This window comes from Terrapene carolina, unplaced genomic scaffold (genome assembly GCF_002925995.2).
Source record: "Terrapene carolina triunguis isolate 2854851 unplaced genomic scaffold, T_m_triunguis-2.0 Scaffold94, whole genome shotgun sequence".
Classification (NCBI taxonomy): Eukaryota; Metazoa; Chordata; order Testudines; family Emydidae; genus Terrapene; species Terrapene triunguis.
Window position 1 is genome coordinate 4,008,456 of NW_020664445.1, and position 24,238 is coordinate 4,032,693.

A 24,238-nucleotide genomic window follows, 5' to 3' on the forward strand; every position below is an offset into this window, starting at 1 on the left:
AGAGGGGACATGATAGCAGTTTTCAGGTATCTAAAAGGGTGTCATAAGGAGGAGGGAGAAAACTTGTTCACCTTAGCCTCTAAGGATAGAACAAGAAGCAATGGGCTTAAACTGCAGCAAGGGAGGTTTAGGTTGGACATTAGGAAAAAGTTCCTAACTGTCAGGGTGGTTAAACACTGGAATAAATTGCCTAGGGAGGTGGTGGAATCTCCATCTCTGGAGATATTTAAGAGTAGGTTAGATAAATGTCTATCAGGGATGGTCTAGACAGTATTTGGTCCTGCCATGCGGGCAGGGGACTGGACTCGATGACCTCTCGTGGTCCCTTCCAGTCCTAGAATCTATGAATCTATGAAATGCCATTTAGAGCTGAAACAGGCTGTTTCTGATATTTACTTTTTTGCTTGTGGTAGGGTGATTGAAAGTCTTCGTAAGTATTTTTTTTAAACTAACATTTTTTGAATAATCTTTTCAGGAATTGAGTTGTGCCCAAGCTTTTGCTGTATCCTTTCATAAATTTAAAAGTGTCTGGGGGATATTATTTGGCAATTTCAAGCAATACTGCCTCAAGCGATAATTCATCTCTGTAACACAAAACATGGTATATTAAGATAGTAGCATAGTGAAACAGAGGAGGCGAAAGGCAAAGTGCTCTCATCACCCCACATGCCAGAAGAGTATTCTGGTATAATCCCACTTCTTGATAAGAATTGTTGCATTTACACTTTTTATTTTTAAGAAAAATAAAAGTTTCGGAAATGTGGACAGTTCAGACAATTCATCTGTTCCCTGAATGTCCACAATTCAGGACTTTCAGCTTATCAAAATTGTTTTTTTGGCCAGCACATTTTATAACTATTACACTATACACACTGACCTGTTAACCATTGTGACATGTCTCTGCATCAGAGTCTCTTTGGATAGTCCACTTCCGGGTGCCGCGGACAAAGCATATTGAGCAGTTTCTATGCTGGGTTTCACAATTCCATAAGAACTGCCTTTGCTTTTTGGCCAGGGGGGTGTAGGCCTTCTGATGCCTTCTGGTGTAGCCCTTAATCCTGGCTGTCTCAAAGTTGCTTTTGGCTTTCCTATAACATGGGAAGATATATAAAAACCAGGAAAGACTATTATAATCTCAATCTGAAAGGTTCCATCACCCAAGCATATACTTTAACAATAGTAAAAATATATCCCTAGAGAAATTAAGCTTTCAATGCTTATTTTTTAATAAACCCTTTGAATCTCATACCTAAAATGTTCATTCCTAGGCACAGTCTTTGAGCAATCAAGATCCAGCCAAAACACCATAACTGATATTCCTCATCCAAAAGCAGAGCAAGATTAGTTAGGTAGGTTTATAGTCCAGCCAATTCCAGGCTAAAATTTTTGTGAAAAAGTTCTCAAATGTCGGCTACTGTGTATCATTACAGCCAGCACGGCTGTGGATTCAATAATACCAGGTTTTAGCAAACCATTCTCTCAGATGATATGTAACTGCTGGCTTCAAGAAAATGGTCTTGAACCTGTGTCTCCTTGTTAAAAAGGGTTCTCTCCTCTAAGAAACATTTAACAACATTACATGCTACCCAGCTAGCATGTAATTTTTGCTGAATGAAAGTTCTCATTTAACTCTATTTTGAGGCCATGTCAGCTTTTGGGGGGTAATATTCCCAAGACATTTCAAAGTCTCATTCTACTTCAAAACAGTCTAACTGTTTGAACAAGTATGGGAGAAATTTAACATTAATATATATATAGTAACCCACAACATAAGTTAGAATCTCAAGAAAGTATATACCTTAAATCGATGTGCTTAAAGCCATTTGTACATTGTATGGGAGCAAAAAAGCTCAAACTATATAGACCACAACATTATAGTAAAATCAATGTATAAAAAATAAGACTTTTATACAGTTAAGGCTTTGTGCACCAATTTAAATACTGAAAGCAAACTTTTAATGCTGAAATACATTTAGACTTTAGCATTGCTAGCTGCAAAACTACAAAATCAATTATAATGATAAGCTACTATTTTGCTAGTAGTAGAACCAAAACGTTTAAGCTGGCTTGCTGCACTATATTTTAAAGTCATATCTTCATATTTATTTTTATTAAATTGCTGCTGTCATAAACATACAGCTACGGGTAGCATAAAATCCCTCCTTTACCTGTAAGGGGTTAAGAAGCTCAAATGACCTGGTTGGCACCTGAACAAAAGGACCAATAAGAAAAGAAGATACAGTAACTCCTCACTTAAAGTCATCCTGCTTAACGTTGTTTCATTGTTATGTTGCTGATCAATTAGGGAGCATACTCAATCAGCTGGCTTGTGGTATTTTGGAGGCAGGAGGGAAGGGGAAGAGCGAGGACTTGGCGTGCAGGCTCCTGCTCCCTCCCCTGCCTCCCGAACGAGGCAAGCCAGCTAATTGCCCCAGCAAAAGGGAGGGGGGAGGAGCAAGGACTCGGCACGCAGGCTCCCCCTCCCTCCCAAATGCCGCAAGCCAGCTGATTGCCCGAGGGGGGAGGACTCTGCGCGCCTCCCCCCTCCCTCCCCTACGTGGCAATCATAGAAGGGAGGGGAGGGAGGGGGAGGAGCCAGGACGCAGTGAGCAAAGTAAAGGGGAAGGAGGTGGGGGGAGAAGAGGCGGGTCAAGGGTGGGAGCTTGGGGGAAGGAGTGGAGTGGGTGGGCTGAAGGTTGAACCCCCCGCCTCTGGTGCTTGCAGAGTAGCGGAAGCTGCCCTGGAACCTAACACCCCCCTCCCCCCCCCGCCATTTACATTAATTCTTATGGGGAAATTGGATTCGCTTAACATCGTTTCACTTAAAGTTGCATTTTTCAGGAACATAACTACAACGTTAAGTGAGGAGTTACTGTACTTTCAAATCGGGAGGGGGGGAGGTTTTGTTTGGGCTCTCTGTGTGTGCTCTCTTGGGACAGAGAGAGGGACCAGGCAGGAAAAAAAACCTCTCCTAAAACCCTACCTGAAATAAGCATCTAAGATTACAAAAACTTGTAAGTAAAGCAAGGAAATGCATTAGATTATCTTTTGTTTTAGCTTGTGAATTTTCCCTATGCTAAGAGGGAGGTTTATTCCTGTTTTTGGAACTTTGAAGTTGAGCCTAGAGGGGAATCGAATCCTCTGTGTTTTAAATCTTTTTATTACCCTGTAAAATTACCTTCAATCCTGATTTTACAGAAGTGCTTCTTTTACCTTTTTCCTTATAATAAAGTTCTTCTTTTAAGAACCTGATTGGTTTTAGTGTCCTAAAGATAAAGGGTCTGGTCTGTACGTTTATTAAAGGCAATTGGTTAGTATATTATTCTCAAGCCTCCCCAGGAAAGGTGGTGAAGGGACTTGGGGGAATATTTTGGGGAAACAGGGACTCCAAGTGGCCCTTTTCCCTGGATGTTTGTCTAAATCACTTGGTGGTGGCAACAATACCGTCCAAGGACAAAGAAAGGATTTGTGCTTTGGGGAAGTTTTAACCTAAGCTGGTAGAAATAAGCTTAGGGAGTCTTTCATGCGGGTCCCCACATCTGTACCCCAGAGTTCAGAGTGGGGAGGGAACCCTGACAGCTGCTATCAACAAAATTTAGGTATAGTAAAATAACTATTCAAAATCCAATTACTGCATTCTCTCTCAGATCTCTCATCTTGATGAGAAGTTATACATATACCAAGTGCCACTAGTCTACAGATCGTGAAAGCTGCAGACTGAATTCCTGTACAGCATGAACCTATCGGATTTATGCAGCTGGAGAAAAGCAAATACTAGATTCACAAGCATAATTGTTGGTTGCTACCATAGATTTAATCTGCCTTGCTTTTATCAAATGAATCGTTAGCAGATGTCTCCCCCATACCTACCATCTTTATCCCACTCACAAACACTTTTGGGAAAGGTGAATACTAGTAACCTCGGCGATAGTAAAAAGTTAATTTGGTTCAGCTGACAGATACCAGTACACAAATAAATTCATTTATTTAAGGTAGTGGATTTTACCCGAAAGATCATTTAATATCACAACTTCTTCCTTCCTGTAAAATGGCTTGTGTATTTCCATGTTACGAATCAAGAACTAAAACATTTTCCCTCCTGGCAAAAGAATGAAAGTTTTTTCCATCTGGAGCACCTCTAATCACTGGCACTCCTGCATCAATTTAAACATTTCTCCTTCCTTCTACAAGCCCCAGGGAAAAAGTAAATCAACTACTAATTTAGGTTGTCTCCTAGGCCTGGTCTACACTAACCCCCCAATTCGAACTAAGGTACGCAAATTCAGCTACGTTAATAACGTAGCTGAATTCGACATACCTTAGTTCGAACTTACCGCGGTTCAGACGCGGTCCACACGCGGCAGGCAGGCTCCCCGTCGACTCCGCGGTACTCCTCTCGCTGAGCTGGAGTACCGCAATCGACGGCGAGCACTTCCTGGTTCGACTTATCGCGTCCAGACCATACGCGATAAGTCGAACCCAGAACTTCGATCCCCAGCCGCCGAACTAGCGGCTGGGTGTAGACCAGCCCCTACACTGGTAAAAAGTATCAAAGCAACATATTACAGGTAGGAAACAATCCTTTAATACTCCCTTTAGAAAGGCTGGAATTCACAAGTGTAAGGCTACCCAGAAAAGATGAGAAGGAAGCTACTAAATAATTATGTGCAAAGCCTGGCAATGTAGGTGAATACAGTAACTCCTCACTTAACAGTGTAGTTATGTTCCTGAAAAATGCAACTTTAAGTGAAACGATGTTAAATGAATCCAATTTTCCCGTAAGATTTAATGTAAATGTGGGGGGTTAGGTTCCAAGGAAATTTTTTTGGGGCAGACAAAAGGCATTGTATACTGTACAGTACTGTAGTGGGGAGGTGCCCCTGGCTTACCCCTGGGGCTCAGGGCTGGGGGTGCAGGGTCTGGAAGGAAGTTAGGGTGCGGGAGGGCGCTCAGGGTGGGAGGCAGCTCAGGGCTGGGGCAGGCAGGAGGTGCAGAGCACTTACCTGGGGCAGCACCTGTTTGGTGCAAGGGGTGTGCAGGTGGCTCTGCGCAGCACAGCACCGTCCCCATGGCCACAATTCTGGGAGCTGCCCCCCCCCCCCCCCCCAGCAGGCAGGGCCACCCGGAATGCAGGGGCTTTAGGGGCTGCAGGGCCCTGAGCTACGGGGGCCCCGGGGCCCTGGCCTGCAGCTCTAAAGCCCCTTTCGGAATGCAGCCCTGCGAGCATGGGCCGGAGGACTCAGGAGGAGCAGGGGCAGCCGTGCAGCCAGTGGCTGGAGAGAAGCGGCGCTTTCCCCTTCAAAGCACCGCTTCTCTGCGGCCGGCTTGGGGGGGGGGGGGGGCAGCTTCCCCGCTCGCTCGCTCCCAGAAAGTCCTAAGCACTGCCAAATAGCTGTTTGGTGGCGAGGGAAGGGGGGGGGGGCGGGGATGGGGGGGGGGGGGGGGGGGGGGGGGGGGGGGGGGGAGGAAGGAGGCAGAGAAGAAGAACTTGTGCAATACTCCCTTGTAAAGTCAGCCAAACTACGTTATAAGGGAGCACTGCACAACTTTAAATGAGTATTTTTCCCTAATGGAGCAGCAACGCAACTTCGAAACAACGCCTCCAGGCCCTGCAGAGACTCCTTTACAGTGCAGGTAGTCCGGCGTGGAGCACGTTGGCGCACGCCTTCCTCCGCCGCCTCCGAGGGCTCCGATATGACTGGCAGCTCTTTCTTCTCCACCCGAGGGGTCTTCTGCGAGACCTCTCTGAGCTGCCGGTCCTCTACCAGGACCTCCTTCAGACCTGAAAGCTCCTTTCGGTGACCAGGTCCGTTATGGCCACCGAGGGGGCGGACCTCCTCATGGAGCCCCTGCTACACAACCCCAATTTACGTGAGCAGGTGGCGGAGTCTCCCTCAGTGCGCCGGAGGTTGGTCCTGGCAGAAATTACCAGGGTTGGAGACCTCCTGGACTACGACAGGGGGGACTGTGTGGAGCCCTGTGCGCTCAGTCAGCGCATGGGGCTCTCCACCCTTCTGATCCCCCTGCACGTACTCCAGGAGGTGGGCACTGCCTTGTCGCCCCCTTCTCTCCTCTTAGTCTGATGTATACTCTCCTGATCTTTGCAGATCTAGATGATGCTCACAAAAGCATCGGCACAAAAACATCTTGTCCGTTTTCATTTAAAAAACTAACCAGTTAACAACAAAGATACACCAGAAGGAGAAAGAAGGGGAAAAAAAACCCAACAAGGGAATCACTGAGGACACTGGGCTGTGCTCCAAACTCACTGCACGGTCCCGTCAGTGGTGGAGAGAAACTGCAGAGTTGGGGCCACTCCTGCCTTTGTACCTTCGGAACCCTGCATGGTTGGGGGGAGCGAAGAAGAATGTGTGGCCAAAAGGACGCGGCTCTAGAATGTTCTGATCTCGCCAGACCACGGAGCGCCTATCCCGGAAGCAGGTGTGTGCTGAGGCCACCTCAAAGAACATCATTTATCTGGCAATTCTGCTTCTCTAGATCTATCATCTTGCAGGAGTGACAGCTCCTTGGCATAAGGCTGGGAGAACTCCCCCCAACTCTGAAAGTGTTTTGCACACACAAGGCATCTAACAGCTGCTGCATGACATCTTCTGAACATCCCAGTCAGTTTCTTCAATTGACTAGAAGGAAAGCTCCCAAAAATAAACAACTCAAGTTCATCAATGCTAGACCAAAAGTTGTGCTTCAGATACAAGAAAAACCTCGAAAAAGATAGTCCCAAATGGTTGGAATACGTACAGGCAAGAGAGCATCCTGCAAGGTGGTAGCTTCAGAGAAGCTGAGTTACAAGGCAAACAATTTTCCTGTCTCTAAAACACCTCTATAAAGGATTTGCACTCTTGGAGAATACAAAGCTTCAGGGATGTACCGAGAGAAGAGTGAAAAAAGCGGCTATCCTTTTCTTGGCACCTAAACTCAGACTTCAAGGTCAGAGGGGACTACCTTGATCATCTAGCCTGACTTGCTGCACATTACAGGCCATTGTACCTCACCCACCCACTCCTGTAACAGACCCCTGACCTCTGGCTAAGTTACTGAAGACCTCCAGTCATGATTTAAAGACTTCAAGTTCCCGGGAATCCACCATTTACTCTCGTTCAAATCAGCAAGTGACCTGCACCTCATGCTGCAGAGGAGGGCAAAAAAACCCCAGGGTCTCGGTCCATCTGACCTGGGGGGAAATTCCTTCCTGTCCCCATATCAGTTAGATCATTTAGAGCTTGCACATATCAGTGAGACCCACTAGCCAGACATCTGGGAAAGAATTCACTGTAGTAACTCAGACCCCTCTGACACACCCCGGCACCCCCTTATTCACCACTGTCAGATAATTAGGATATGTTTTGCACAAAGTACGCCTCATGAGGTATCATTCTAAAAGTCTTGATCTGCTAGATATTAATATCTCATTGGATTGTATGTGCTATCATTGTATGTGAAGTCTGGCTACATGTGTTACTGAAATGTCGTGAGGTTGAAAACACCCACAAGCAGCCTTTCAGGTACCACAGTAAAAAAGGCCGAACAATGTTAATGGCTTATTGAGGAAATGCACACAAGCACAAAGATTACCCCAGGAACTGTGTACAATAGAAACCTCCCAGAGGTAGCACTACATAAGGGGAACTGTTTGATCCAGGTCACAGCAAGAGAGCTTTCCAGCAAGTGGGAAGAAGATATAAAAGGGGGAAAATGACATGATGGTACCTCAGCCTCCTTACAACAGCCCACCTGGAAACACTTAAGGAACAAAGACTGGACTGGGGGAAGTGATGGTCCTAGGCTAAAGGGATTTCTAGCCTGCGTATGAAAACCTGGGAAACCCAGAGGCAAAAAAAATGCAGCTTGTGCCTTAAGAATCTGCCAACCTGTTTATCACTCAGAGTGAGAATTTGCTAATTCATATCTAATCTAGTATATTAAGCTTAGTCTGCGTTTTGTTTATTTACTAGGTAATCTGCTTTGATCTGTTTGCTATCACTTAAAATCTATTGTTTTGTAGTTAATAAACTTATTTTAAGTTTTAATCCAAACCAGTGTGCATTTGACTAACGTGTCTGGGGAAAATCTCAGCTTGGTTACCACAAGTGCGCACAGTCCTCTTCACAATGAGGGAGAGGCGGACCAGGTATTAAACCCATATACTGGTCAGATTTGACCAGGAAAGGACGGTACTGCTCTGGAATCCTAGGCTGGTGGTTAGAGAGCCTGCATGTAACTGTACCTGGGTGTGTCCCTACCTGTGTGAATGCTGGTGAAAGTGTAAGCTTGGAGGCTTTGCAGCTTGTCACAGCAGCACAGTGTGAGAGGGAGCCCAGGCTGGTGGGTCAGAGGGCTCAGTGGTACCCCAGTTCCAGGTGGCACCCCTGCAGGGAACCCATCACACCCTCCTCATATAGTGTCCCATCTCGAGCCTTTGGAGAGATTTGCTACTAGCAGTAGCAAATGGGCAACGTGCCATTGTAGGCAATCTCATCATACCGTCCCCTCCATAAACTTTTCAAGCGGAGTCTTGAAACTAGTCAGGTTTTTTGTTCTCACTGCTCCCCCTGGGCAACTGTTCCAGAACATCACTCTCTGATGGTTAAGAAACCTTTGTCTAATTTTAAGCCTAAAAGTCTTTATGGCCAGTTTATATCCATACGTTCTTGTGCCAACACTGGCACTTAACTCCTCTCCCTCCTTCCCACTGCCTTCTGCACTTGTGTAGAGACTCTGCCTCATCTGAGGAGCTGGAGCTTGGTACCACCAGTTTTGAGCACAGAGACAGTGACTACATTAAGAAACCAATGCTTGGTGGAATCCATAGCTTTACTAGTACAGGCCACTCTGGTGGTGAAACCTGCCTAGGATTGGTGGCGGGGGGATGGAGAGTGGGCGCTGCACCAATACAGAAAACATTGGTACCAAGTTCTAGTACTCAACTGTCCTGGCCAACTCTGACTTGAGCTTTAAGCCAATCTCATGCAGAATTTACAGGTTTCTGTGGAATGCTTCAAATAAAGTTATTGATTCTTCACTGCTTGGTGTCGCATCTGCAAGCTCACCTGGCACCTGTAGATGTTGGTCTCCTCTGAATCAGACAATGCACCTAATGTGGTTTTCAAGTCTTCAGTGCTGTTCTACCTCATGGACAAGATTTGAATCTGCTGAGCAGACTTCCTTTCTCCTAAAATGTCATACCCAAATTAAAAAGAAAATGGGTACCATGTGTGCTGTAGGAGTCACCAGACCAATATAAACAGAACTAGTGCTGAGCTTAGCAACACTGAAATGCCTACCAAACTTTGGCCCTGATGGAGGTTGTTTAAAAAATAAAAAAAAAAATAAAAAAAATAAAAAAAAAAAGAGAAGAGAAGATGACGAAGACAGGCCTGAGAACTGAAGCAGTGTCAAACAGCTAGAGGAAAAAGCCTCAAATTTCAACAGCCATAATGGAACTCACTGGAAGGTAGGATATAGCAATAAGGAGGTAAACAGCTGAAGCAATGGCCAAACAAAGAGCAGTCTCCAGCTAGTTGCTTGTCATGACTGTGGTCAAGAAACAGCTAAAAGTAACAATGACACAATTTTTCTACTTGGTCAGGTGAAGGCTAGTAGGGAGCCTGATTCATAGTCTAACTTTTTACTGCCATTGTGAAGGACCAAAAACCTTTAGAGGTAGGAAAGTTTTTACAGTAAGAAGCAAGATTCCTGCAGAGATGGTATCTTCAGAGAATCTCATGTTACAAACTAACATGACACTGGATCACTCATGTAGCTTCTCATTTTTTGTCAGTGTCTTGCAGCTTCCCTTCCCTTCCTATCTACAGGTATCTGCTTCTTTGTCTTCCTGTTTTTGTTTAGTAGAATGAAACTAGCAAAAATCATGTTAATTTCACTGTTTGTGATGCTTTTGAGGTAGGAGTGTTTGGGAAGAAAAGGCAGGGTAAAAAAGTTTCTACATTAATGCTACACTGAGGTTGGACAATACGCTTGAGTTACCACTTTAGTCTACTCCCATAAAAATGCACAACAGTCCCCTGAAAGAGAGATGAGGATTCTTATGGTAATTCTCAACTGAAGTGCAGTTTATTCCTAGCAATTCTATGATGTTTTTCATAGATTATTCGGGTTGGAAGGGACCTCAGAAGGTCATCTAGTCCAACCCCCTGCTCAAAGCAGGACCAATCCCCAAATCCCCAAATGGCCCCCTCAAGGATTGAACTCACAACCCTGGGTTTAGCAGGCCAATGCTCAAACTACTGAGCTATCCCTCCGCCCCGAATGTTCACTGTAGTCTTAGTACCACACACATTTATTAAATTAAGCCTCAAAACTTTTGAGCTAAAAATGTAGTACCCCGCTTTTTACAGATGGGAAATGGAGGCAGAGAGGGATTACATGACTTTGCAAAGGTCATAAACAAAGTGTACGGTAGATGGAACTCGATCTTCTCCCAGTTCTCTACCTTAACCACAAGAGGATTCCTTGCTCCTTATTGTTTTACTCTGCAAAGTGTGTTCTCTGTGGCTAAAACTTTCAAAAGTGGGTGCCTAAAGAAGGATATAAGAGTCTAAGTGTTTAAAATTTCTGATTTTCAGAAATGCCCAAGTACCCAAGCAGCTTCCACTGAAGTGGTCATGGGAGCTGTTGGGTTTTCAGCAGCTCAAAAAAACAAAGAATATCAAGCTCCTTGTTTAGGAGCCTAATTTTTGGAATTTTTTTTTAAATCTCAGCCCACATGCATTCTGTCATATCTGCCATTTTGTCCTAAAGTTTCTACTTTTTAAAAAATTCCTGTTAGACCTGCTGCTAAAAGACAGACAAATTCTATACCCTTTTGTGAAGGCTTGTTTCTAAATTCCAATCTGTTATATCTGTGCAAACCCTCAAGGCAATGAGGTTGCCCAGATGCCTAATTTGGCCTACTAAGGGGATAACTGAGAAAAGAATCCAGAATGACTTCTGATCCAGGGTTAGTCTGTGGGGCTGGCATTTGGGATGGGTGGGAAGAAAAAAAAATTTTTTTACTTGTAAATGACCAGTTTTAATATGAAAATCATTGAGACAAACACGAAACACCACTGCACTTAAAAGGGATAATGCAATTACTGGGTCTGTCAGAAGCAAACCTGAACTTTTTTTTAGTGAAATTCTCTTTAAGGATTACTGTAAAAAAAATAATAACCCAGGCACTATAGATTCTTCTAATTTGAAAGTTCTCTGAAGCAGCCTGGTCTCAATCAATGCACAAGGTGTGAACTCAGTGAAATAGGCTCCTCCTAGTGCCGTTACCTCACTGAAAATGTAATTTGTGCAAAAGAGCTTGAATGAGGCAGGAGTCCCAAGGGGGACCAAAAAAACCTAAATGTGTTTATATAATTAAGGTCTATCATAATGTATTCGTCCAAGGAAAGAGTTAACTTTCATAGGCCATGTTAGCTCTGGCATTTTTGACTACTTCACTTTGGATAGTGTTCTAATAGTTTTTTTTTTTTTTTTAATTAGAAACATGACAGCCACAGCACATAGAAAACGACCCTTTCCTCCAATGGGTTATATTGGAGTTCTGATGTGAATTTATAGTTGTGTAATTATTTATGGATTTGCTTTATTGTGTCACTTCAGATGGTTTTATCATTAATTTTTGGAGGGGGGTTTAAATCAAATATCCTTAATTGTATTAGCTTAATGCACCTAGAGCATTAGATCATTTATACATTAGACAAAATAAGCTACACAAGGTGGTCTCAGGAGACAGCGCTGAACATCAACAATCAGGGAAAATTTAGAAGCATGCAACAGCACTTCATTTCTTAGGAGTTAAGAAAATACCAGATTAGGTTCTGATAAATGCACTCCAACATCCATATCATTACCCTCTTCTACCAAGCAGGCTGGTCTGCCACAAAAATGGTGGCCCTCTGAAGAAAATTATCACATTCCAGGAATTTGAGTGTGGCAGCTAAGTAGGAGGGTTTTTTGTTTTAAATAAAAACCAGGATAAGAGCTTTTTATATCAAGTTGCATTCCAGAGTATTTTTAAAGCACCCTAACAAACCTTGTAAAAACTCTTTGTGCTACTTATAGGTGGATGAACTACAATGGATCTCTGGTTTGAATCCTACTACATAAGCAATAGTGCTCCATTTTGACAGTTTAGCCAAACATGATCAGAGGTCTACTACATTACTGTACTAATTTGTTTTACAGTTTAAGTTTAGTATGAACCTTTCATCACTTGCTCTTGCAGGCAGTGCCACCACCAGTTTGTCTGCCTGCTGGGTAGCCCTTTGATCTGCCACTAGAAGGAGAAAGGAAGTGTCCAGTTTACCCTTCACCTATCTTACAGTGAGGGACCAGCTTGAGGCACCTGGGAAGATTAGAGGAGCTGGTTACACAGCTGGTTCCTCTCCCTTCCCAACTGGGAATCAAAGAATCACTCTTATAGAGGGCACACCCCAGTGGCAGCTCTGCAGCACAGAGATCAGAGGCAATCTATGTCCAGAAACAATGAGAACTGCTGCTGCTCTCCTCAAGGGTGGAGCTTACTCCTGTGTCCGGGAAGAGACCTTAAATAATTCTTCTCACCCCGACTCCAATATCTTTTAATAACTAGTGGACTCACACAGGCTAAAACTGACCTGATTCTAAAGTCTAACACAAAGAATATGTCTACACTGCAATTAAAAACCCGTGGCCAGCTTACTAAGGCACATGGGGTTCAAGTTGTGGGGCAGTTTCATTGCAGTGTAGACTTATGGGCTGCAGCCCTGGTTCTGGAACACTCATCTCACAGGGTCCTAGAGCCTGAGTCCAGAAATCTACACTGTAATGAAACAGCCCCACAGCCAGAGTCAGCTGGCATAGGCCAGCTGCAGGTTTTTAATTGCGTTTTAGACATACCCAAAGACCGCTACCCTTCAAGACTGTGCTCCAGTAACATCACTGCACATATGCCAGCAAGAGCATTGTTTTCCTATTAACTTCCTCATGTATGTTTATCCAAAGTACTGCCAAGCACAAATCTATAATTTCAGCACGGTTTTCTTCTAGTGTGAATTGATTAACAGCATGCACAATTCATTGTAATCAGAAGGTTTAGAAGGGAAAGGCTCTGCCACAAGAGACTACAGTTTTAATTAACAGTATTTGTCATGAAGCTGTTTTCCAGCTTATGAATTCTTACCAACTAATGCGAATGGAGCAGTGTTCTTTAATCTCATCTGGCAGTTCACCTGTCGTCCCATTTTCCTTTTTGAACTTCTCTGGCAAGCTACCAGTTGAGCAATTCGCACAGTCTCAGCGCAAGCAACACCATGGCAAGTGATCTGCTCAAGGGGGGAGAAAATGGGCATAGGGAAATAATCAGGTCCAAACTTTCTGTACTCCATGGAAGAAGTTACACAATATTTCTTATATTTACTTACATTCTATTATCTTTAAATTGCAGAAGTTCAACATTTATAGAAAGACAACAGTGAGCTGTTCGTACTTTTGATGCCTAAGATATTTACTAGATCTCACACCCTCCCAGGAACTGCCTCTCCTTCCATGACCTGGATTAGGAACTCTGACAAACCAGCAAACCACTGCTGGGAGACTCCAGGGTCAGGTTGCTGCAGACAGGACGTGGAGCCTTTCCAGCACAGGGTCCTACACTACAGAATATCCTACCAAAGGAGGGTAGGATAAGTCCAACTAAACGTTGCCAAGTTTACAACATGCAGCAAAGTTCTCTCTTTGCAAACAGAAACTTATTGACTAGAACATGGAAAAGTACTGAAATGGTATGCTCCTCTATGCAGACACATTATCCTACAAGTCTGTAAAACATCTACCCCAATTCAGATATGTGAAAAAGTAAGTAAGTAGAACCAAAAACTACCATGAAGACAGAAATTGCTGTACATGGTCTTTTAGAGGTGTGTGTGTCTCTCTCTCTCTCACACACTCTCACACACACACACACACACACACACACACACAGTTTGAGAAATAATGAGACAGACTCATTCAGTGAATGAGGCTGCTGTCTTCCAACTGGGGCTGTCATTTCAGTAATACTTACTTTAAAAGGCCCAGTTTACCACTGTCACAGTTAAGGGTAACTGCACCTGTATTTCCCCTTCTGGGGTTCACCAAAAGCACCTCCTCTTGGCTTCTGGAGCCTCAGCTGTCACTTCTCTTGGGCAGAGACCCATCTCTCTCCTCATCTTGACGGGGGCTTTTCCAGGCTGCACAGTTCCCTCCCTACACTGTGATATCCCAGCAAGCCAGACTGTCTAAACAGACGAGTAGCTGTGCTTGGCCTCCTCTCCAAAGGCTTATGAACGGTGTAACTGCCAGCAGTTACCACACAGCTCTTTTTAAGCGAGCACATTGATTAAGGTGAAAACATTCCAAAGAAAACATTAAAAACAATCAGTGTTTCTATATGCATGCTAAAAGCTTACCTGAGGTCACTCATCAAGTCTTATGGAGCCCCAGTAGGTCAAAGTCCTTCCAGAAAGGTTCGACCCCCCCCCCTGCCCCCCTGGACAGACGGTCCTATCCATTTGCTGGATCAGAAAGAAGGCCCTGAATCAGTTTAAACTCAGGCTATTTACCCAAAAGTTCTCTCTTTATCCGCTGGTCTCTGGAAAATCCACTGAAAAGTGTTACAACCTAAGTGAATTTGCCCAATCATATCACACTGTTCTTAGTTTCTGGACAGCTGTGGACTTCCTCCCCCCAGCTGTGGAGTCCCTGACCCACAATACCTAAGCTTAATAAAGTAAGATATCCTAAAGATATTGCAGGAAATTGCCATATTTGTCACAACCACCATATTATCTAAACACACTCAGAACAAGACTAAGCCAGAAGGTAAAAGATTACGACACTGGTGCTCCCACTATTGCTAGCACTTGTGGGAAACACTGTTGCTAGACCAAGAGCATGAGATCTCCCTAAAATCTTCAGCACAAAGCTAGAGACCCGCAAGCCTTACAATGAATTCCAAAGCCAGTTTAACAAGCAACTTGAGAAAAGCCACCAACTGTATAATTTATTACAATTCCCATGCCACTGTTATGAACCTTTTCTTACCTCACCCATTTTATTAATTTCTATTTTGACAACTCCTGGAACAGTCTTCAAGTATTCTTCCAGCGTAGCGTGTCCTAGCTGTTTGAAAGGGATCCAATCCCCAGTCAAGGATTTGTACTCCCCCTGCAGTCGTGGCAAGGGTATTCCATTTTTATTGGACTGGAGAACAGCTCGAAGCATCTTTGCAACTAGGTCAGATTCCGGCATCTTTATCTGTAACCAAAAATAAGCATTTACATAATGAATATTTCACGGATTCTTGCTCTCCTTGCCCACTGATTCACATATGTCGTATGCTAACATGAGTGAAGAAAAAAGACCACCAATAATGGAAATCCTGACTTTGGAGACTAAAACATCTGTTAAATGACTAAACAGAAGCAAAACCAAATACTAGCATGTTGTGGCTTCCACTTAACAGACTGGTGAAAGAACAGCAATGCAAAATAACCAAATAAACAAAATGGATATGTATGAACACCATTGGTGGATCAGCTCAGAGGTTATGCCATAAGTGAGTTATGCAGGTCATTCCAAACCAATACCAATAAAACCTTACATCAGGGCTTTTATTTATGCCATACACTTTGGAAAAATAATATTTTTGGAGAACAAAATGTTTTAAAAGCATATTGTAATATTTTGTATGATTCCCAGACAAAATTATGTTAAAATTGAGTTATGTTTGAAAGTAGATATCAGTAATTTAAGGTAAAATATATTACAGGGGTGAAATAAGCATTTATTAACACAGGAAATTCAGAATTAAGGGTAAATGTAAAAAATTCAAACATGTTAGGATATGGAAATGCCCAGTTAGGGCACCCAGGGCAGCCTTATCTCCATTCTGTATTGACCCCATACAATAACCATAGGATTATGATTAAGGCATTATAGTGTTTGTGATCCCAATTTGGATTAATCTAATGTTTCTTTAAAAATAAGTCTATTTCTCCCCCTCACCCCCCGTAGTGTCACTACGGTGCAGCGTTAGGTGCGGAAAGGCACAGTTAAGGCTGTTCCGGTGCCCTATCAGTCATCAGCATAAGTCTGCCCCATTCATGCGATTTGAAGCTGCTGAGCAGCCTTGTGTTGATTAGGAAGGCATCATACAAAGCCAATATTCCAACCACACACCAAAGATAAAAAGGGGGCATCCAGGTAGTGCTTCTCTTCATCTCTGACACAGGTGGTGAGACAGTCTCTGCAAACACAAGCACCCAAATAGTACAGATACTAATGCCAGGCAGTGAATGCTGATAGGCAGCAGAGCACACTGCAACACAAGTGTTGATCCACTGAGAACACCAATACTAAGGCAGGGCCCTGAAGGGCTGCCAAAATAACTCACTCCTCAACAGGTGTATAGCTAAAAGATGCTGAAGTACCAAGAACATTGGAATGGAAGCAGACACCAAAGCACAAGACACAGATATAGACAGATGCAGCTGAGCATCAAACAAGCCACACCTCAAGAAAGGTATGCTAAATGGCATGGACCTAACTGAAAGGAAGAGACTTACTAAAAGAGGATCCCCAATGGCTTTGAAGCAATTGAGAGAGAAGAGCCAGAGCAATGACTGGCAGAGGCACAGCTCCTGCAGAACTTCTTTGCTGTACATAGTCAAAAGGAAGCTTCTGACCAGTTTCTTAAGGCAGCAATTAAGCTGAGTGTCACGTGACCACGACCAGTGGGCCAACCTCCATCCTGTTCCCACTGTGAAAACTCTTTACAAATTGTGCAGTTCTGCCACTCTCCAGCTAAGAAGCTGAGCCCAGGAGTGAAAATCCTAGCTGATGTTATCTTTAAAGCAGCAATATTACAGGGGAAGTTGTGATGTACTCACTTGCCAACAACTGTTCTCAAAATAAAAATATAGCTAGCTAGTTTTGCCATACAAGCTCATGTTTCTATGTTAAACCCCAACCTGCAAGTACATAACACTATGCAATATACTATCTCATATTGCACTTCAAATTTAGTGGGCTAAATGGACATACTCCCTATTATGCTAACTTTTAATCCTGCTCCTAGCGATAAGAGAGTCTCTCCCTCAGGGCTTGTCTACACTACTGCACGGGGTTGAGCTAAGATACACAACTTCAGCTACATGAATAGTGTAGCTGACATTGACGTACTTAAATCTACTTACCGCGGTGTCTTTACTGAAGTAAGTCGACAGCTGACGCTCTCCTGTTGACTCCGCTTGTGCTTCTCGTTCTGGTGGAGTACCGAGTCGACAGGAGAGCGCTCAGTGGTCGATTTATCGCATTTATGTAATAATCGACCCACGCTGGATCAATTGCTGCCCACCGATCCGGCAGGTAGTGTAGACAAGCCCTCAGAAGCAATCTCATAGGGCAACATTGTGCTCCAGAACAACTGATTAGGGTATACATTTAACAGCTTAATAATGGAAAGCTCACAAAAAAGATGTGGGCAACGTAGCCAATCATCAGTTCGTAACTATTGTCCAACCCATTCTCTTTTCAAACTTGTTGGTGAATGTACTCTTCAGAAAACTGTTTGCCATGTTTCAAAGTACTGGGGGGAAAGAACTGTGGTTTTTGTTTCTCTCTCTTTCCCCACCCCAAAAAAAAAGAAGAGTATTTATCCTCACAGAACTCAAGCCAGCTGAATGGATTCTCCACAAAAAACAAACAATACCACTTCTAGGAAGAGACTAATAATCAAAAAGTGTTTCTTGTAAAGAGGAGCATGTGGAACCAGAGATGAATGGAAACTTCTGAAGCTAACCATCCAAGATTTTTCCCCTAAACCAGCATTTTATGTCCTGATGTTTTTGAAAACTTATTCAGATTTAAGGTTTTCTGCTCCCCAGCTGTTTCCCACTCTGTTCATATACAGCTGAATAAAGCAGCACATTCCCAGCATGCAGCACTGTAAGTAAAATGTGTATCTCATGCATTGAGGTGTCCAGCTACAAGGTTGTTCATCTCCTCAAAAGGAGATTGTTACCCACACAAGATCTAAGAAATGTAAAAGGTGCATAAGCAACTACAGAAGCTCTACTTTGCTTGTCAGACTTTAGACCAGGGGTCTCAAACTCAAATGACCACGAGGGCCACATGAGGACTAGTGCATTGACCCGGGGGCGGCATCACTGACACCCCCCCTCGCTGCCTCTGGCCCTGCCCCCACTCCACCCCTTCCATTAGGCCTCGCCCCTGCCCCACCTCTTCCCACCCCACCCCTACCCCATGCCAACCCCTTCTCCGAAGTCCCCACCCTAACGCTGCCCCCAGGGGGTGCAGAAAGGGTGCAGGGTGTGGTCGGGGCTCAGGGCAGGGAGTTGGGGTGCAGGATGTGGCAGGGGGCTCAGGGCAAGGAGTTGGTGTGTGGGGTGCAAGAGGGTGCGGGGTGCGGCAGGGGGTCAGGGTGCAGGATGCAGCAGGTGGCTCAGGGCAGGGGGTTGGTGTGCAGGGTGTGAGCTCCAGCCCGGCGCCGCTTACCTAGAACGGTTCCAGGGTGCCAGCAGCGCGCACCGGGGGCCAGGGCAGGCTCCCTGCCTGCCTGCCCTGGCCCCACGCCGCTCTGCTCCCGTAAGCAGATGGAACCCTGTCCCTGCAGCCCCTGGGGGAGGGGGAGAGGGGCTCAGGGTTCAGTGCCGAAGCTCCCATTGGCCGCAGTTCCCTGTTCCCAGCCAATGGGAGCTGCAGGGGGCGGTGCCTGGAAGGAGGCAATGCAGGAGCCCTCTGCCTCCTTCCCCCTGGCCCGAAGGGGCGTGCTGCCAGCTGCTTCAGAGAGCGGCGCAGGGCACGCAACGCCACAGGGGGCAAGGGGAGCTTGGCGGGCCACACGCAAGAGCCCTGCGTGTTTGAGACCCCTGCTTTAGACTAAGAGTCCACACTACAGTCTACCTGTGGCTGGTCCATGTCAGCTGACTCAAGCTCTAGGGGCTGAGGCTAAGGGGCTGTTTAATTGAGATGTAGATGTTTGGAGGGGCAGTCCCAGAGCTCGGGCTCTAGCCCGAGTGTCTACAGTACAGTTAAACAACCCCTTAGCCTGAACCCCACGAGCCCAAGTCAGCTGACACAGGCTAGCCATGTAAACATACATTGAGAACTTGTCCTCCCCTTTCCATACTCCGATATACCTATCTTTACACTGCCCGTGCCGAAGATAAAAGGGAAACTTAGACCCACCATGTTTGGTGAGCTCCAAGTTCAAGAACCCTAAGATGTTTATATGAAGACCAAACTTACCAAGCATTTCACCTGCCTGGGCTGCATTCCATGAGTTTTCCCTCAGAGTACTTGTAGTCTAAGTGGTCTGTCAGACTCACATTTGATTAGGGCTCATCCAGTTCACAAACAAAATGACTGAACATAGCAATCTGAACTGTAACCTATTTTTTGTAACTGCAGCTTGGGAGAAGATAATTAAATATATCCATACTAAAACAGATAACTGGTTATATAAATCAAAACTTGGGATTACCACAATTTGACATAGTCCTTAACACTCAGCTCACACAGCCAATCAAACAGAAGAGTTCAGTATTTTACAACTAGGCCTCTGTGTTTGTCACGGAAGTCACAGATTCCATAACTTCCCACAACATCCGTGACTTCTGCAGTGGCCAGTGCAGCTGACCCCAGGGCCGCCCAAACAGCTGGCTCCAGGGCCAGCTGCTCAGGTGGCCCCGTGGACAGCCACACTGGCCACCCCAGGGCCAACTGCACCGGCCGCCACTCAAACCAGCCCCCAACAGCTGGCCCCGGGGACTGCCTGAGTAGCGGTTGATCCCCAGGGTGGCCCCCGGCAGCTGGTGCCACTGATCCCCCACACACATCCTAACAGCAGCCCATGCTCGCTCCCAGCAGCGCTCCCCCAGCCTCAGCTCCCCCCGCCCCCAAGATTTAGTCAGGGGTATTTATTATCTAAGTCATGGACAGGTCACAGACAGTGAATTTTTGTTTATTGCCCGTGACCCACCCATGACTTTTACTAAAAATACCCCGTGACTAAATCGTGCCTTATTTATGACCCAATCACATTTCCACTGAAGTCAAGGGTAGTAAGATTTTCAATGGAATGGTACCAGGCTTTAAACCAGGGGAGGGCAAACTACGGCCTGCGGGCCAGATCCAGCCTGTCAGGGCTTTCAATCCGGCCTGCGGGATTGCCAGCCCCGTGGCGTAGTGGGGCTAAGGCAGGCTCCCTGCCTGCCCCCACCCCGTGCCACTCCCAGAAGCGGCCAGCACCACGTCCCTGCGGGTCTGGGGGAGAAGGGGTCAGATGGCTTTGTGCACTGCCCCCCTCAGCTCCCATCGGCCAGGAACCGCAGCCACTGGGAGCTTTGGGGGTGGTACCCTCAGGAGACAGCAGCACGCAGCTGAGCCACCTGCCCCACCCTACCCCCAGGACCCACTTCCGCACGTTAGCCACTTCCAGGAGCGACGCGGGGCCAGGGCAGGCAGGGAGCCTGCCTTAGCCCCACTGCGCCCCCTTGCCAGCCAAGCCAGAGCCCACACCCTGAACTCCTCCTGCACACCGCATCCCAACCCCATTCTGAATCCCCTAGCCCCCTGCCTTGCCCCAACCCAACCCCCCATCCTGCATCCCGCACCCCTCCTACATCCCAACACTTTGCCTGGAGCCCCTTCCTGCACACCACACTCCTTCCCGCACCGCAAACCCCCTGCCCTAGCCCTACATTCACGGCCTTGCATACAATTTCCCAACCCAGATATGGCCCACGGGCCAAAAGGTTTGCCCACCCCTGCATTAAACACTACAGGTCTAGATAACAGTGTGTGTATATATATATTCATTTATGTTATCACATCTGATGATTTATGACACAGGTAGCTCATTTTACAGTAACATGCATTTTTATGATATGCCATGATGCAAGAATTTCTTTTTGTACAATAGCTGTATTTAGAAAGCTATTTGTTTAATTCAGGTACATGGAATTATTTTGCTCAGAATTAAGGCACTGCTATCAAAATGTGCTTATGTACTACTGTGATGGTGCTAGAGAAACCTGGAGATGTGATCACTACTGTGGGCAAATTGGAGAGGAGATAGAACCAGGATCCTAACCCTCAATTCCCCTACACATATTACAGACACACAAAATTAACTCACAGAGCTGCATGGAAGGATCCTGGGGAGATGTACAGGCTTACACTTTTTTATTTTTATTTTGTGTACTGAAAGCTAAACTTTTTATAACTTTTGTATGGGGAAAAAAAGCAGGTATTAAAGACATATGCAGTTTTGGGAGAAAGCCATGGGATGAATAGGTACCGTTGATTTAGACTTTTCAGCTATGACTGTTTTGTTATACAGGAAAAATTAAGCTTGTTTGGATGTTCCTTGCTGAGAATTTTTCTGTTTAATGATGTGTGTGCATGAACTGATTGTCAAGGTAAGTCAGAATTGTTTATTCACTTTGTAATTTCCAAACTTTTAAATGTATGGAGTTTGTCTTAAGCCTAAGGAAAAGTTTAATGATGCTCTTGAATTGCATTTAGCAGCCTTAACTGGAATTAACTGGAATAGTTATGCTATTTCATGTCTGTGGTTCTGTTTTTATAAAACATTAAATAGGTAATCAACAAAAGGGGTAGGAGAAAAAAAACAGGATTTTTTGGGGACAGGGTGGGATCTTGCATTTTTTTCCCCCAGCTCCATAGTTGATCAAAGAAATATGGAAAATTTGTGAATTAGTTACTTTTCCCTTTTTAGTTCATATTCCAATAGACTAAACTTCCAAATTTCAACCAGCTCTATCATTTATTTTGAATTATATTAAAACTGTAGTTAAAATGGAAGTAGAAACCAACAAAACTCTATATAAATTATATCATATATGGCATTTGTTATCTGCTGTTTCATCCAGTAAATCCAGATGGCAAATGTTACAACACAAGTAGAAAATTACTACAAATGTTAACTTTGGGGGTGGGGGGGGGGGGGAGAAGAGAACCACACAACCCACCACATTAATAAAGTTTGAATTTAGCCTTATTTTAGATTATTCCAAAATAACTTCAGGAATTTGCTAGAGGAATAAATAAGAATCACAAAAAAGTATTTACAGCCCTGTCATCTAAGAAACTATCTAACTCAGATTTGCTTGACATTCTCATACAAGTCATTCTGTACTCGATAACAGCTGTAATTTTGAGGAGGACACCATAATATTCACACATAAATTTGTGTTATTTGTGCACATTCTAAAAATGGAGCCACAATGGCACCTCAAAAAAATATAATAGATGTCATCATTTTGTAGTTCCTGCTCATGTCAATCAAGCATTTTTCCAAAATCATTGTACCATTTAAAACAGATTTGTTAATCATTATGCTTTTGTAGTTGACCTGTCTGCACTTCTACTAAGGGTAGTTAGTGGTGTCATTGAAGCCAAGAACACAGTAGAATTGAAAAAAAATTAGACATATATGGATAAGAACTCCTCTAACGGCTGCTTGGGAAGCATAAGCTGCTGCAACAGGTAAAAGATGCAAAGGATCTTTTTAGGGAGGCCTCAGTGTTGCCATCAAGAGAGTTGTTCAAGGTTTAATCTTCATAAATTATCTTCTGGTTATCCTGGAGACTCTTGAATTCTCTATGATCACCTCAGAGTCTGATGATCAGCAGAGATGGAGCGTCCATATGGACCTACTTGGGGCTGTATTTTGGCCAATCACGGTCAATCATTTCTTGCATGTGAGGATGTCCAGGCCTCACATGAGATGTGCTACGAGATTGACTAGAAGGAGTCCCTAAGTAACAGTGGGCTCTCTTCTTGCACTTTCAGCATCTGTGCTGTTCTGGAGTTGAACATTATCAGGGCTTCCCTTTAGAATAAGAGGCAGGGGTAAAAAGAAGGGAAGAGAGAAAGTGGCTGTTAGAAAGTAGGAGCATTTCTAAAACTTTCACAGAGAGGGGGCACAGGGAAGGGGGTTGGGGTGCAGGGTGCGGCAGGGGGCTCAAGGCAGGGGATTGGGGTGCGGGGTGCAGGAGGGTCTAGCCCCACGCTGCTCCCAGAAGTGGCTCCTTGGGGTGGGGTGGGGTGGGGCAGGTGGCTGCCATGCGCTGCCCTCACCTGTTGGTACCATTCCTGGCCAATGGGAGCTGCAGGGGGCGGTGCCTGCGGGTGAGGGCAGCGCACAGAACCCCCCCCATGGGCCGGAGGGACGTGGTGCCGGCGGCTGCGCCACAGGGCTGGCAATCCCGCAGGCCGGATTGAAAGCCCTGACAGCCTGCATCTGGCCCGTGGGCCGTAGTTTGCTCTCCCCGGAGTTAGAGGTTAATATGAAAGCTGAAGTGCCATCCCAGTCCCCATCCAACAACCCAAGAAAAATACTCTTAAGGATCCCTGCATCCTCCTCCCCTGCAGTTATCTGAGAGGTTGGATTGGGGGAAGAGAGAACAGAGTTCTTGCCAGGGTGTTGCCCCGGGGCAGTACCCCCAACATCTTTTTAGTAGCCACCAACTAGTAAATACCTGGTAAGTTAAACCAGGCTCTTCTGAATTACAGGCTTCAAGATCTTTTATATAGCCTAGCTCAGCTCCATTAGATACCAAGCAGGGGCATATATTAGTCTTTGTTTTAGTGTGGGGGGCTGGGGAGAGGAAAGGAGGGAATAGAATCTCAGCTTGTCCATTAAAGTTCACCTACGCTTCTTTTTTTAAAAATACACACCATCTATGTGGTTATTCCCAGACGTTACTTAACCAATGTCACAAGGATTCCACTGCAATAAGTTCTTCAAGTTAAAGAAATAATGAGTTTAAACTATTATATATGCCTTTGCCAGAAAAGGGTCTTAGATTTTACTATTCAGACCACATGATTCCTTTTCTAAATGATACAAAAGGTAAATATAATCTTAGGAAGAGATTTAATGTTTAGTTACTATGAAAATCTAGATTCTTCTTGTCCTGAGAGCCATTTAATATTTTGTGTAATTAACATCACCGACAGTCTTTCAATGTTATAGTCATTAAAGAGGAAAAACACCCGGGAGGATTAGCTAACTATTGGCTGGACTATCTGATTTCGCTGTGGATTTTCGGCGTCACACAGTTATGCGGTGTGCATACGACACACACACCCAGGTACCGGGAGGGGATGAGCAGGTTAGAGCTGGAGCGGGGAAGAG

The 24,238-nt window shown here is 45.0% G+C and overlaps 1 protein-coding gene across 1 annotated transcript in view; it reads right to left on the reverse strand.

The window, feature by feature from the left end:
* Window positions 1-24,238, reverse strand: part of TDRD7 (tudor domain containing 7) — a 128,753-nt gene that overhangs the window by 103,602 nt on the left and 913 nt on the right. Inside the window, exons 2-4 of the mRNA XM_024203146.2 lie at window positions 15,094-15,306; window positions 13,193-13,334; window positions 878-1,088 (exon numbers count right to left, since the gene is read on the reverse strand). Of these exons, the coding sequence (XP_024058914.1) occupies window positions 878-1,088; window positions 13,193-13,334; window positions 15,094-15,300 (560 nt within the window). The 5' untranslated portion in view covers window positions 15,301-15,306. The remainder of the gene's footprint in view (window positions 1-877; window positions 1,089-13,192; window positions 13,335-15,093; window positions 15,307-24,238) is intronic.